The 17387-nt window shown below is 34.0% G+C and overlaps 1 protein-coding gene across 6 annotated transcripts in view; it reads left to right on the top strand.

Moving 5' to 3' along the window:
• The window catches only part of LOC145977546 (glutamate receptor ionotropic, kainate 2), a 136737-nt gene that overhangs the window by 34967 nt on the left and 84383 nt on the right, over window positions 1-17387 (top strand). For all 6 annotated transcript variants that reach the window (XR_014440544.1, XM_083109649.1, XM_083109650.1 and 3 more), the window contains exon 3: window positions 1516-1677. Coding sequence is in view for 5 of the 6 variants with exons in the window: in XM_083109649.1 (XP_082965775.1) it covers window positions 1516-1677 (162 nt within the window). In the remaining variant the exon portion in view is untranslated. The remainder of the gene's footprint in view (window positions 1-1515; window positions 1678-17387) is intronic.

The following is a 17387-nucleotide window of genomic DNA, read 5'->3' on the forward strand; positions in this document are numbered from 1 at the left end:
TAAATAATTAAATACATACATGAATTTTATTAAAAAATTAAAGAGTACATATTGATTTATGTCAATCAATCAATTTATAGAACTAAATTTTTATTAATAATTAAAAGAGAGAGGCAGAAAGAAAAAGAGAGAAAAAGGGAGAGGAAGGAAGACAACGATGATGTGTTATTAATCGGCGTAGCTTTCCTTGAGTTTTCAGATTTTCTAAAAATAGAGAATGTGTTAATCGGCAATGCTGTCTGCCCCCGTCGCTTTTATAAGCGTAGCTTGCATTTGACCACAAAATTGCCTTTGGCACTAGGTCAGGAATGCATCCTGCCGCTTTTTATCGCGAGGATGCCTGTTAGTTTTCGCAAACGACCTCGAGCATTTTGCGATGAGAATCTGAATACCGAAAGGAAAGAGATTAATTTCTCTTCAATATTACAGAGCATCTTTACATAAGTATTCCTTTCCCTCGAAGAACCGACTAGCTAGCATGATGAGAACAAAATATGTATGTAGGACCGCTAGAATCTGCTGTTCGATAAGTTAGAAGTGTATTTTCTCGAGACTTTGAAACGCGTGACCTCTTTGAAGGTTGTGGTCGCAAGAGAAATGAGCTTTGACACACTATTAACATCTTCAGAGGCTATTTAATCAGTGTCAGTCGATGAATAGATGTTATTTGAAGCCGCTCTTCATTCAAGTATGTCATGCAATAATGGCGATCCTTAACGCAAGCATATTTTTAATCGCGATACGTTTTTACTTTTATATTTTTCTATATCACGACGACAGTCGATTAATGATAAACTTTGCTCACTATAATAAATGGTGAATGATTCGAAAATTTAGTATTGCAAAGATTTTAATGTATTTTGAGCAGAAATGTATGCTCTTTGTCTACATAAAATTCAATGTTACATCAATGTAATATATATTATATATAATATGTATTATTATCTGCGCTAATTGATTACAAAAGTATACTACTATTTAAAATCAATATAAAGATATCTATGCTCAAGGGCAGATAATTTCCTCGACGTCAAGTTGTTAAAAACAGACAAGCCTTGTATCATATATTAATTAATCATATATTTAATAATAAATTTTTAATTAATTAAATGTTTTTAACTAATTAAGTAGATTTTTAATTAATTAGTATTAATCGATTAAATTCTACTTTTTTTAAATATTGAAATAATTTAATTGTTTTTTCCTTAAAGCTGAAAGCGCATATTCTTCTTAAATTTTATCAAAGTTAATCGGCATGAAAATATACAATATATTTACAATAAATAATATATTTAACACAAGAAAAATATTTGATATCATCAAATTTTAGTAATGTAGGCATTAAAATTGTGCGTAAGTTTCGTAAGTTAGATAAGATTCAGTTTTGTTCAGAGGTTGGTTATTAGCATAGATGAACTTTAATAGTTTGAAAATATTATTATTATGGAACGGAATTTAAGTTCGCTATTTTACTTTAAGGATTAACGCGATTTTATTCGTATGCTTACTTTTCAGGTGCTATATTCACTCATGACCAAAAGGATAGCAGCACGGAGCTGGCCTTCAAATACGCCGTTTACAAGATCAACAAGGACAAAATTATCCTGCCGAAGACCACGCTGGAGTATGACATCCAGTACGTGCCAAAAGATGATTCCTTTCACGCGTCGAAGAAGGGTAAGTGCTATTCATGTATGTCTTGCACGTGATTAATGCATGTCTGTATATATTTTCTATGTTTTACTTTCGAATAGATTGTCTAAATAATTTTAACATTATCGTAATCCATTGGAGTAAGAATTGGCGCGATTTGAGTCGAAACTCAGCGCGTAGAAAATTCTTCAGTGCTGTAATGAAACGACGCCGCGTTGCACACGTCTATAAGAAATTTCACTAAAGTTAAAAAACATCCCTCACGCTCATTAATCTCACGGCACTCCGCATGTCAAAAATGATTTATTCCCGAAAGCTCGCTTCGTTTTCACAGTTACAGAAAGTTGCAAAATGTCTAGATGTACATTTCTGACGCAAGTTTGAGATAGCTATCGCTTTATTTTAGCTTCGAAAATATGAGGGAGACAGTTTCGCCCGTTTTTGCGTCTGCCAAAATTTTCATTCGTATAATTTTTTATCATCAAAGTGTGAAAAACACGACCGGTCCCATATTATTATGTTAAATTCTTTTCACATAGAAATGATAAGTGAATCGAATAATCGATCGCGAACGGTAATCGCTTCTAAGAGAAGTAGCTGAGTCGAGATAAAGGGAGCTGATTTATCCGGCAAAATCACGATACTCGCGAGAACACTTCGAAGTATCTTGAATATCACGAGAGTTAACGTGTCGTATGCAGTGTAAGGAGCGTTTCCGTAAGCAAAATTTATTATCTCTTGACAGCGTACAAACCAACCGAGAATAATAGGCTCGCTCGCCGCTCGTTATTATTAAAGTAGCATATACTCATTATTATCCTTTCCGTCTTCTGCTATCGGATACATGCCGTGAACAACCATATCTAATTCGTTTCATAGCGTCATTAAAAGCGTATTACATGCTTCTTGTTTCATACACGAGAAAATTTCCAAGGCAAAATCAATTGTCGTCTTTAAGCGATGTATCGCATGAAAGTATTCTGATAATATGATTCAGCATGTATTGATTCCTTCGTACTGCTAGCAATCCTTAATGCTGATTGCATTGATATAGATCGAAGTGAAATTCCTATTTCCATTCCTTGTAAAAAGATTCTCGACACGAGCTTATTTTTAAATATGTGGTTAAATTCAATATGGATTCGTTAATTTCGTTGTTCTCGCAAGATACAGCGATATTTATAATTCTGGCACAAACAGTCGAGCAGATATACCGTTTCTTTTCTCCTTCGGTGAATATCCGGAGAGATTTGCGTCATATTTAATTCTCCGTAAAGCGCATCAACATATCGGAGGAGGTTCTTTTATTTCTCGAAAATAAACTACATGAAAGATGTTAATCTATGTCGACATCGTGTCTGATCGAATATTAGCATACGCGCGTTATATAAACGTTATAACTATATTCGATGAGGGTGATTAGTTTTCAATCTTTAGCCAATATTGATTAGCATAGAACTAATTAACAATCTCGATCAGCTACCTTTGTTATTTTCGATCGCGAATTATAATTTTACTGAGCAATCAATGTTTAACAAAAATTATATATTATTTCATTTCAATGAGATGTATGCATTTTCAAATAATTTGTTCTTATTTGTCTTATACTATAAATCGAAAATGTATTTTAATATCGAAAATTATTGAGCAGGTAATATTAATACTAATATTAATTATACATGATTAGTACTAATATTAATTATATATGATATTATATTAATATTAATTTGATATTATTTCTAATTATAATATTTTAACATAAATATAGCCCGTTATAATATTAATAATGCTGTATAAGTAATTGTTATATATTGCCCCATTATAATATTAATAATGTTGTATAAGTAATTGTTATATATTGCGAAGTCCGGAGATTACGTTTTGAATACGATATGTGAAAATGGTTCTGTTACGCTTTTTCCCATGTATAGCACATAAAATGCATTTATGAAATCCGATTTAGTCAAATTCATTTTTCAACGTAACTCGCAACTTATACATCTATTTTTATTTTTATATCGCATTATATGTGTATTCTCGGCATATGATTTTTGTAATCCGATTTCCACTATTGTGCTCCTGCTTTTTAAAAAATTTTATACGAGGCTCGTTTTACATGAAAAATTCACGTTCCTGAAATATAATGCGTGGAAATGTCTACATAAAATTTTTATTTGATGGTAATTTTTTAAGAAAACATTTTACTCATTGCAGTAGTATAAATTACATATTACAAATTCGATATTAAATTTACTTTGAAAAAATGTTATACATTTGAATCAATTTCCTTTAGCTAATTTGTGAAACTGGCGTATTATTTCGTGGAAAAAATAATTAAAAATTTAAGCTATACTTTCAATAATAAGATTATTAATAGAGATTTATTTTTATTATGCAATTTTACTTGAAATATCTTTATTTGTCGAATTTTCTTGACATATAAAGGAGGAATATATACATGAATATATATTATTAATTTATTGATAGAGGGTAAATCTCTCAAATGAAGTAACGCTAAACTCGAACGATATAATATATATATACAACTTTCAATTGCTTGCAACCAGGGAAACTTTCGTCGGTGATATTGGCGAATTTGTGCCTCGGAATTGCCGCGTGGATCGATAGAATGTGTGCATGTATCGTGTACCACTATGGGTGGGAAGCCACTTCGAAACCAGTCCATAGTCTGCTTGTAGCGCCGAAGGTTTTCTCTAGTGATTTTTCATGGACCCATTGGTTCATCCACGATAGTACGAGATAGTCAAATTAATTTATTTCAAAGTTACGTGTTCTCTGAAAATTTCACATGTATGTATGATACATAAAAATTACAATAACTTTTCGTTAATTGTAAGTAAACTTTGTACACATAAATTTTGTTTAGATTTCGTTATTCAGATATTTTGTCTTTCGGTAATAAAATTTAACGAAGATTCAAACGTCTCTTCTGAATCAATAAAAAAAGATATCCTTCGATGATCAGAAGCGATATTAACGCATCGCTCGTTTTCCCGTAAAATAGCTATGCAAGTATTAACGTACCGATGCATCGCACAGGAAATCCGATAAGCAACTTCCATACAACACGTGCGGCTATAACCATAAAAGTCCATAAAAAATCGTATTCGTTGGCGAACATAACGCTAGTTTGCGGTATCCAACGATCATCACTGCGTCCCTACATGGACCATTTACATGACCACATATATACGCACGTGCATACACTTATGCAAACAATGTCATATTAAGGCGACACGACAAGTAGTACTAGTCAATGGGCGCAGTTCCTTAAGCTCTTTACATGCATTATACATTACGTTTTCTCTCATTCTATTTGTAATAGCGGTATCTTACTTTTCAGTGCCCGCGTCAAAAATTGTGCGATAGATAAATTAGGTTTGAATGTGACGTGTTGCATGCAAGAAAATTTGGATACAGAATTGAAATCCTTTAATGACATTGAAATATTAATAAAATGACTAATTTTCAAAAAGTTTTCATTACACTTGTCGTTTCTTATTTCGTTAGTACGTTTCTCTTAGTATAATTTTTGATCAATTAATGAAAAAATAAGATTTTATCGTCGATTTATACATTCGTAGCTTTATTTATCCTCTTAATTTTCAAAATCATTGTTTCGAAAGAATTTTCTTGAAAAGAAATCAAGATATTCATTCAACAAGGGCGTTATCAAACTTCAAAACAAACTTTGCAAAACATAAACATATAATTTCCCAAATTCAAGATTCGTTCATCAAAAGAGATCCAGCTTTAGTTACGTCATGTCACGTGTTCCTCTCGAATAGGTCGCTCTTTCGCTTATAAGCACTACAGGTCTTCCAGCCGGAAGTGCTCTTGATTTTCGATCATCGATGCAAAGGTTTCTCGGTCACGATTATGTATACATTCAAGAACTCTCGACCATGAGCTATTTTAGAGTTTCCACGAACAGAAAAAGCTTGCATTGTCGATAAAATTACGATCGCTAGTGTGGCTTACATAACTCGAATTAAAAAAATATTTTCATATAAGTTAATTAACAAAATATGATATTTATAAGTAAATTTGAATTTGTTAGAGAGTGAGTGAAAAATTGATTGAAAATTGATTGAAAAATGAAATTGAGTGAAGATGATACACAAATAAACAGGAAATAATTAAATAATTTTTACGAAAGTAGAGCAAGTGTAGATGTATCAGAAGACGCATCATTAAAAAAATGATTTATTTTTACTAAATAAAAATATTGCTATAATAAAATAGATACGTATTATAATACGAAAAGATAATACACGCGTGAAATAGACAAGTGATCCTAATTTAACTTTTAAACTGAATTCAGCTTCTTTGCTAAATGAATATTTTCATGATAAACGCATATTAGAGCCAAAAAAAATATGTACGTGAACTAGATAAATGATTCGCGGACAAAGGTTGTGTGAAATCTATGTCATTGAGAAAAATGAGAAAAATGGAAGGGAAGACTTAAAGGAAAGCGTCTGGCAGAGCAGCATTCATCGTTGAATGTAAAAACTCATTTGTCAGACGCGAAGGTTCTTAGCTTGCCGCGTGGCAGACGCTATTGTCGTCCACTCATCTCTTTTGGTGCGTCATAACGGCTGAATATGCCACCGTGAAATCTGCAAGTAATGAGTGCTACAGCAAATCCCACGGATTTGACTTTCAGTTTAATCCTCTGAGAGTGAGCATACAGTTCAGTCGAGCGCGATGCTGTCGTCGCTGCTTGCTCAACAATTTAAACTTTGGCGTGCGAACATTTACGAGTCGCAATTGTATCGATCGAATAAACAGCCGGGTATGAAGATGCAGATATCGGAATACGCGCGAGAACAAACGATAAATCAACTCGAGTTACCATTTTTCCGCGTTTCCGTTATCCTTCGAAAACAGAGAGAGAGAGAGAATCACGGGGAAAAACTCACTTTTAATCGATATTGTCCGCACAATTATTGGCCACATCACGTAGTTTAATACCTTAATCTTTCCTTTTTTGTGCCATCGCAAATCCTTCCGGATACGAAACCGGGGGACATGTTTATCGATTTAGCTGGAATTTTTCTTGCTGTCGCATACGCGCGCGCGGAAGCGGATTTGCCCCGCCGCTTGTAAATAAATCCCGGGATATAATACCGACGGCAGAATAAAAGGCTTAGGGCCATATTTCAGTCTTATAATCTGCGTTTTCCGCCGCTTCTACATCGGCAACGGGTACGTGTACATATTCGACGTCACTTCTCAAATCCGAGATCGTATGATTCTCTTCCCTCGAAATTTCCGCTCCTCTTTCTTATCTCGCGGATGCACAATTGCATATAATACTGTCCTCGTATATTCGTGTCAAACGCAAGCTTTTAATTTCAGCCGCTTCCTCCGTTCTTATCTAAAAATATTTCGCAAATCAATTTTCATAAATCTTACATGTGCGTTCTTATTTTACTTATTAGTCGCGTTTACAACGTTAGGATGCGATAATAATCATGGCCGGTCTCTCGATGCTGATCTTCGTCGCACAATGCGAGCTTACACGGCCGAGTGTGTTCGCTGTTGACCCGTCGAGACCAAACCATACTTCCGGCGGCGGGAAGAGGGAAGTCAGGAGTCACTTTATATCGACGTTTCTTCAAATTTCATTTCCCTCCGTCTCTCTTTCACGAACATCCCACTCGATTCGCTTTTTCCCGACGCGAAAATACCGCGGTACTGTTGACGCGATGGAAAGAGGGATGGAAACCGACGAGGGGGAGGAAGGGTGATGGTGGCGTCGGCGGAGGAGTTAAAGAAAACGCAGAGAAAGACGCTGTGGGGGACGCGAGGTTGGCGAAATAGAGAGGAGGTCAGACGCGCGAAGGGAAGCGCAAACCGGCGCGCGAAACCAATATCGACACGGAAACGAAGCAGACTTGCCTTGAGCCGGGAGACGCACGCGGACACGTTGCATGCGGAATATGTACGAGAGGAGCACGCGCGTCTCGCCGCTCCTCGTTCCCTAACAAATTCAGTTGGGAATTTGCCGAGGAAATTTTTTTGCCCCGGGATATAGCGAGAGAGCCTTGAGAGCGGAGCTGCTGCCTTTCCTCTGCTGCGAGATTTAAAAGCACACGGGCGTCAGTTTGCATTCGCCTAAGTTAGTAATATCATTACGTATATAGCACACTTCCATGGCATACGGGGACTTCCTCGATTTCCTCTTGAAAGAGCGAAAGCATGGTCGCGATACGTCGTACGACATGCATAAACTATATAGTTATTGGACGCTTTAGAAATTTTATTCGATATCTTTATTACGTAGAAAAATCTTTTCGCTGAATCATCGCTGACGTAATATTTCACGAATATGTTGAGAAAAGAGCGTGCCATGTCATGTGAAAAATTATGATATTTATATATATAGGAGAATTTGGAAGTATAGTTAAAATCCGGAAAGAATAGATGATTCTACATTCCAAAATGTAGACAATTTAATTTTATTTATTTGTATGGTCTAGAAAAAATAACAGAATATAGAAATTGAATTTTATTTGTTTGTATACAGTTTAGAAATAATAAGAGAAAATATATAGAAGAATAATAGAATATATAGACTACAGAATTTAGAAAAATAACAGAATAACATTTTTTTATATGAAAGGTTTTAGAAAAAGTTACTTTAAAATTTGGAAAATTAATGACACATTTTTTATACCTTTTTAAAGCTTAATCTCTAATAATTTTTTGTTATCAAACTTGTTTTATTATGAGTGATGATTAGTATATAAAGATAAAAGTATATTTTATTTAATATAAAAATTTAAAATAATTTCAATTATATTGAAGAAAAGAAAGATAAATTATGTATAAAGCATTAAGAAAAAAATCTTTAATTAAGAGAAAACAAATTTAAATCAAGAAAATATAAACTTTATTTATCAACAGAAATAATTTTATATTTTTCTATGCATATTTTAATAAAACCGCTGTTGAGATTTCAATAATATATAATACACAAGATCTTTAAAAATCAGTCAAAATATCATAAATAAGTTAAATAGCATAAATGAGTTGTCAATTTTGAAAGACAAATTTGTCGTAAACGAAATCTATTAGGAAAAAATTTTATTTTATATTTAATTTTGCACGAGAAATTATTTTTTAGATTATACTACATTTTTTCCGACTCATAATATTTTTGAAATGTATATATCATATGATTTTGAGAAGAAAAAGAGATAGAGGAAGAGAAAAATTAAAAGATAGATTGATAAATAATTGCATTCTCGGTGCTTTGAGCAAACGAATTAACAACGGCTAAATCTTTAATTCTTCCCAACTGATTAATCGGGTGGCATTCGATTCGCGCGAGAGAAGCAAGTTACGGAGAAACACTAGCGAGCCCTGTAGCAGGAATATATACGATAGAGCTCGGGAAGCTGCAAAATTGATTCAATGGCGAGCAAAGAGATTTAACGCGCAATTACTCTGATTGAACCAAGCTGATGGCCTGGGATCCGTCGAGAGAATTGCCGACGTCAAAGTACAGACCGGCACTCGACTCCTCGTTAAGACTGAAAAGAGAGTCAACAAACGCTGGACATCCTTACACGCATTGTTCCGCTAAAACAATGCATCCTTGTCGTTATTGCTGATTTGTTTGTTGCCGCAGATTCAACATATATCTAACGGACATCTAATATAAAAAGCGCAATTAGCATTAGATGCATAACACGTTGTTTTTTATACCAAAAAGAGGAATCAAATTGCAAGAAAGAAAGGAAAATATCAAGATTTTTAATTTAAGAAGCTCATGTTAAATAAATTTTCTCTCACTTTATTCGTTGTTTAATGTACAAAAAGTTTTCACACACATTCTTCTCTTATAAAAAATTGAAATTAGAGAATACTTACTTTGTTAAATATTTCTTTATTTTTTTAAAATCTGTGTAAGAATTTTCGTAGAGAATATTTGTTTTCACCAGCAGAAGAGATATACCGGGAGAAGAACTCTTTACATAAAATATTTTTGCTCTGTTGGACTATTTAATGGATACGTTTACGCAACCACCTGTTGCGGTAGTGAATTGCGCGAATTTTTGCTACATTTCTCGGAATACGTTTGATTAGTGATGAACATTGATATTTCATAACAGAAGTTTCTTAAGAAATTTGCCGATCCTGTCGGAAATTCGACGGATAAGCACGTTCATATATAAACAACGAGTTGTCCGCCGGAAGCAACTCGAGAAGAATAGTATTGCAAAAGTTTATCAATTTCAAACTTCGATTACGATAATATTTTGCGCGAGGTAAGCACACAACGAGAAGCTGATTTTACTTGCAAATGAAAGATGTCCTGAATCAAAAGCAACAAGCGTCAAAGTTGCCAGGTATAATGAATACTTGGGATGAAGACACATTGACACACATAGATGATGTAACTATAAGAAGTACAATTAACAATTTCGCAGTTGTTTTAAGCGGTCGAAAATCCATTTAAGTTTCTTCGATACGCAGAAATGCTCCATCTTTAAAATTAACGAATATTGTTGAATCATGGAAAAAAAAATCTCTATAATGATTTGAATTAATGTATACTATGTCGCATTATAATTTGAAATTAATCCTTTTGTAAAATAACTGCAATATTTCCTTCTGTTTCTTTTGCGCAAAATAATATTTTGTTTTGTATAAAACACGTCATCCTCTTTTTTATTTTTTATTTTTTATTTTTCACGTTACATCTCGTTTCTTCTATAACTCTTCCTATAATCCTTCCCATTAAAATGACAAATCGGATTAATAAACAATTTGCAAATATTTTCCTCAATATTGCATACAACTTTTACCCATATTTAGAGAAAAACTTACATATTATATATTTACGGTTTATATTTCGAACAATTTATAAATATTAGTTTATTTTATAGGGAATACTAAAAAATGTAAACTATTACAACGTAATATCTCACACAAACAATAGAATTCTCAATTCTATAGTTTATATTCATATGCATGAGATCGAATGCGCAAAGCAAATTAATAGATGGAATATTTTATTATAACCCGCAGGCTATGTGTTTGTAAAATATATATATTTAGGATATATATATATATATATATATATATATATATATATATATGTATATATATATTTAGGACAATATCTCATTGTCAATGATAATTAACAATATTAAAGTCAAGAATTGAGCATAGGGGCGCGCAGTAATTGTGGTTATTAGCATTCGCAAAATTAATATCGATATCCTATTTGTACTTACTGATATATGTTATGAAAATTAATCTTATCATTGCAAGTATTTACATCACAAATATTAAACAAATGAATAATAAATTACGCGGTCCTCATCAAGCTTATTGATCAGATTTCACACATATCTACATATATTCAATAAATTACTTACTAGTTGCTATATTTAAATACATAGTTATTCATAGACATATAATTAGTATATTTTGTATGTAAATTTAACTATATGTTTTTGAAAATTATGGAAATAATAAAACATAATCAAAAATAATAAAAAATAAAGAAGATATAAAAATTAATAATTTTTTGAAATTTTGCAGAAAGAAAAGTGCGTATATATATTAAGCAAAGAAATATACACATGTACTCTTTTAACTATGTAGTTATTTTCTTAAATTTTAATTAACTTCTTTTAATTTTTAGTGTTAAATCCATACATGTATTAAAAGTATTACATTTATTCATACACATGTACTTAAATACTATTTTGAAAAGCAAGCTCTTTCTCTCTAAATCTAGATTATAAAAATTTCTGTTAACATGTTACTGCATTTTTCTAATAATAATATAAAAATTACATGTATAATAAAATGTCTTCGATGGTGCCAACAGTTGAAAATGCGGAGATTACTGCCGATTAATGCCTACGTACATAGTAATTAACAAATTGATGGAGGGATGATGAGATGGAAACGGTCCACTTTCGCGCCGAACGTGATGCCAAGATAGTGCTTTGAAAATTTAATGAGTTGCGCTCTTTTCCTCTTCCTTATTTCGTCCATCTCTCTCTCTTTCTCTTACTCTCTATCCAACTTCGTCGTCAATATGAGAAGAAACCGTCCTCGAAGCCGACAAAGTTGAAAGTTGCCGAGAAAAGGCCATTCCCGCGAAAAGTTGCAAAGTTAATTAGCATGGCGCACCTTTCACGAGAATGCCCGACACGGTTGTTAAGCTTCCGGCTACTGGTATATACGATAATCTGAAGGAACATAAAGGAAGAGAGGCCGCCGCCAATAAGGCTGCTCGTTATGCGATGCGCAAGACACGGTAAAATAATACGCTTTTGTATTATGGAAAACTTACTAAATTTACTACCTGTGTATTAGATCGCTGCGAAAATTCTTCTCGTTTTATATAGAATTATAAATTATCAGTTTCTTGTATTTGTGAATGAATATTTTAACAAATAAATTTCTAAGCTATATGTTTGAAATAATTATTACATAATAATTAGTACATTAGTAAATTAAAAAATAATTGAAAGAAGTATAATTTTCTTCCATTGCTTATAATTATAACACAGTAATATAATTGTAAAATAAGAGGATGTGATGATTGTATAAACAAGAGGAATGTTGGAAAATATCTTTTCCCTTGACAATATATTTTTCACAAATTATAAAAGCGCATAAACTAAATATAAAGGGAAAAAAATAAAGAATTTGTCTCGTAAATATGATATTATTCATATTTTATTGTTTTAATGTAAAATAATACTTTAGGATGTTACATATTTATTTATAACAGTGTAATGCAATCATCGCACAATATAACGTTTTCGAAAAAGCAGATGCTTTTTTCCCCTACATAAAAAATATTATTGTTAAAGATAAAATATTACGATATCACCAGGCGACTACTATGGATATCGATGTATCACGCAGGTCCCTCGACAGTTCTCTCTTGGCAAGGAACTCAAGACACTCTCCTCTACAGCAACTTAAATCTACTGCATCTCGAGAGAGAATGCCTTGGCAATGACCCGGCAAGATCTTTTTACGAGCGCGGAATAATTACGAGTCCAAGTCCGGCTGTTCACATTTTCACGACGTACACCCCCATAATAACTCAGCCCTACACGCCTCACAATTTCTCGTTAGGGAAATCGCAGCAGTTGTTTTAATATTTCTAAAATAGTACGTCATAATTTTTTTCACAAGAGTGAAAAATAAGTTAACGCAAGGTTGCTCTAAGAAACAGTCTAATTTTTTAAGGTATCATCTCTTAAAAATCCATTACATGACAAAATATTATATAATTGAATGCAATTTTTAATAAACGGACTTATTCATTCATAATGAATCTGCTCTTGGATAATACGTAAAAGCAAATAATTATTTATTAATACTTAGAAAAATATTTTTTTATATTATGTCATATAATATGAATTAACATTAAAGTTAAATTCACAACCCATGCATCGCATATACTTTTAATCAATAATGTCGATATTTTCAATCCCTGAGGACTAGAATTTTAATACCGGCTTACATTATTATCTCGTTTAACGTCGTTCCTGTGCGTGAAGTCGTAAGATTAATTCACGTAAGATTCTAATCAGCCTGATTACAACGTGGCACTTAAACGCCAGTAAGTGCGCCGCGCGCGGCGCAAGAAGAGGCATAATCGCGCGTAATGGCTTCTTTTTATACTTACGTCGGGCTTTATCTGCGATGTTCTCGCACCATTGATTTAAAACGCAGCCGCCTTATCTCACGAAATTAAGAAGAGCGCCCGAATCACTCTCCCCCCTTCCCCCCCGGTCGCGCAATCCCAGATAGCGGAATCGCCTTGCGACTTTGATTCATCATCGCGAGCACCATTGGCACGGCCAGCGAGAGGGTAGCGGAGGGAAGATAACCGCTCGTGGCCGGCGGCCAAGCTCGTAACGTATCAGAGCCTCCCGCGACGATCTCGACGGTTTTTGGTTCGACGACGGCAACGAGGTAGATCGAGCATCGTGCGCGAAATGGATCTTGTTGAACGCGAAAAAGAAGGATCGAGGAACTCGAATAGGCACCGATATTCCTTTCGGGGTCCATTGTGCGCGCTTCCCTTCCGATTTATGGTCGGAAAATTCGCGTAAAGACGTATCCTCCGCCTTTTGTGCTCGCGGACAAGACGTTAACTTTGATCGCGCGGATCTTCATGGATGAGGATTCGGGACTTACCCGAAATGAGGAGCCGACCATCGAGTGGATCTTGCCGTGGATGATCGGAGAACGTAAGAGGAACCGAGCCGGTCTCGATCCTCTCGAAGTATGATTGATTTTCGTCGAATCATCGGGGGTAAATGCGGGGAACGAGAAATGGCGATCCCTCGCCCCATAACATCGGAACTGACGTTTAAAAAAGCGGGTTAACTTTCGTATTTCTCGTGGACGACGTCGACGGCAGCCACAGAAACTTTTTCGACAGCGTGCTGTCATCGTAAACAAATTCAGATACGATTGGCTGGCTGGCTCGCCTCCACTACTCGCTTTCCTTCTCTTATTTTCACGTCGCATTTCCGGAGGAGCCCCCTGATCTGCGACCAACCGCTTATATATCCCACTCTCCGTTTGTGTTCGCGAAAATACGCGAACTGTTTTCCCTTCTCGCGCCATTATCGATCTCACTTTTCAATTTACTACCGTCTCGAGACCGGAGACTACGTCCTTGAAACACAGAATGCCGACGTTGCCCTTTGTAACATTACCGATTCCGTCTGGTCGTTGCGAACGTAAGTTAGAATTTCACTCCGAGACCAACGCCGTATTACTATAGTATGGATTCTGCAGATAAGATATCTCGAGCTTATCGAATTGAAGTTCGAATTTGCCTTTACGAATTTGCGCGGAGACGATAAGACCGACAACGTCGCGAGTATCTCGGAGAGTTAACGGATTAATGAACAAATCGCGCACGACTTCCATCGGATAGAACCGAGTATAAAGCCGGATAATATATTTATCGGTACAGTCGACAAATTGGATTTTCCGCATTGCGATCTTCCGCCGAAACTACAGTTCGTTTCACCGACGATTCTGCTGAGGATCGATAAGGCACCACTTAATTGATGCTTTAAAGACCCTTCGATCGGTGATGATATAATTCCTAATGAATCAAGTGGACAAGCGAATTCAGGTTACCCGATTACTATAGTTACCGCAATCAATCAGCGAAGACTATACGATTGACCACTCTAGCAAGGCAGCGTCAAGTTAGTTGCGCAATAATGAAGTGGCGATATAGCGAAGAGCTGCAGCGCGAAACTCAGAAACGCAACCGACGTCCAAGAGAAACCGCAAGGAAATAAGTCGATTCGATTAATTCCAGCGAGAGAGTAGCAACTACTTTGAAATAAATCAAGGTAGAGACCATCGACATTTCGCGAATAACCCCATTCGCACTATTAATGGCTGTATGAATTTGCAGTAGGAAATGCATGTACGATCTGTGTAGTCTAAAAATTATATTTGCTTTCAACAATATAATTTTAAATATGTACGATGCATTAATAGAATTATATACGACTACGTAAATTTATATAAATAATTTACATTTATTTATATACATGTATAATTAGAAAAATCGATTTTAAAAGCGTCAATTTTCTCACCCGAAACGTTTCATGCAAATTAAATCGTTTCAAATGCCCCGAGTTGTTTGTACGTATGAAAAACGAAATGGGTTTACCAGAGCTGTAACTGGATTTTTTTTTTATAGAAGATAGTTCTTCCGCGATATAAATCCCGGCGATTGCGAAATTACGTTTATTCCCGGGATCTCCGTTAGGTGATTTTTTTTTCCCTCATCAGTGACAAAAGTCGTGGGCTACATCGCCACTGAGAACAACTCCGGTGATGAAACTCTGCGACGAGATCCGTCGCAAACGGAATAAATTGAATTCATTTCGCTTCGGATGACAAATGCGGCGGATCGATAGTGCAAAACGGCCCTAGTATACATTTACACTGCATTTCGGATCTTTAATTACGCGGCGAAATTTCACATGTTCGCATATATCGATCCAATTATTGAAATGTTTTTTGGAATGGATTATTTCTGGATATAATCTCTGAACCAGAGTTTTTGCAAATCAAAAAAATGTAAATTGCATATACATGCATATATGTATATTCATATCTTTAATTTCAATTCAAAATGTATAAATATACACATAGTGTCCCCCATTTATCCCTCTTGATATTCTACAATTTTTACTTCAAACTTTTTATCTTTCATATTTTTTGAGATATTTGTTTGGGGCAATTAAAATGGGATCTTGTGTATCAATTGCCCCTAATAAATATGAAAAACATGAAACAATGTTTGAAGCAATAATTATGAGATATTAAAAAAGACAGATGTTAATATTTATTTGACTGCGCGATTACATGGTCAAGTTAACAATTTTTAATTTTAAATAAAGATCCGTACTTTTTATTGCATATTCTTGTAGCTAATATCGAAACATTTTCGAAACATCTACTTATCTTTATATCTTTATATCTTTATATCTTTTATACAAGCCATCGCCAACATATGAAGTTTTAAAGTTGACATATTGCCGGCATTATTCGATATTATATATAATATTATATGTACATTATTCGATATTATATTATAATATCGAATAATGCACATATAATTGTGCATCATTTATCATGTTAAATTGAATTGATGAAAGTCCATATCTCTGATTTTTTAGATAATGGACTTTAAAGTTTTAATAATATTTCGTAAATAGTAAACAAAGCTATGTCATAACGAACTAAATATACTTTATTTCATCTCTGAATTTATGGTTCAACAGTATAATTGAGTTTTAAGTTCATTTCTTGCAAAATATATCATTTTTATGGAGATTCTTAATAAAAATAACAAAACTATATTTCTTTCATTTCTGGAGGCGCACGGAAATCGTGCTTTTAGTGACCAAAAATAATTACCGAGTGGTAAATACTCGAACCATGAAACACACCGAAATTGCGATTAGTGCTCCGTCTGGCGCAGGTTGACAAATAATATCGAACCTATTGCCCTCCCGCTTTTCTCCCCATCTCGGTTTATATCCTGCAAGTTCCTTGGTGGGATTACTGAAGACAAAAGTAATAAAATGTCAGATTTATATTTCTCGTCGATCGACGCGACGCATTACGCGAAAAATATTTGTGTACGCGTAAACATGTGCAGCGATATGGAACTATTTGCGAGAGCAACGCAAATTTTTTTTGCTACTGTGAAACATGGAGAGATATATTCGCCGCAATAAGTTCGATATTTTCATTCAACTACATATCAAAATCATATTTATCTCGCGATAGATTTTGTACAGCGTTACATATATCCACTTTATCTTTTTTCAACTTATGCTATTTGCAAAATTAAATTTATTAAAAGTTTATTTTTTTCTATATAAGTCTACTTTAAATGATTTATGACAAAATTTTGGGAAATATTCTTATAATTGTCGTATGTCATATAATTCAGAAAATATTTGAGAAATTAAAAATATGCAATACATATATGTTTGCGAGTATATGTGTTTAAATAAACATATGGATCAGAGTACACATATATTTAGAATATGCAACATATAAAATTATAGAATGAATGATTTTATCTTAAATTTTTTCGAATTGCAGTTCACTTCAAAAGGACCTTGATAATTTAAGAAAAGACACAACCAAATAATGAATTAATT

This window comes from Camponotus vicinus, unplaced genomic scaffold, assembly GCF_025532165.1.
Source record: "Camponotus vicinus isolate PSW18456_S1 unplaced genomic scaffold, iyCamVici1.0 SCAF_9, whole genome shotgun sequence".
NCBI lineage: Eukaryota > Metazoa > Arthropoda > Insecta > Hymenoptera > Formicidae > Camponotus > Camponotus vicinus.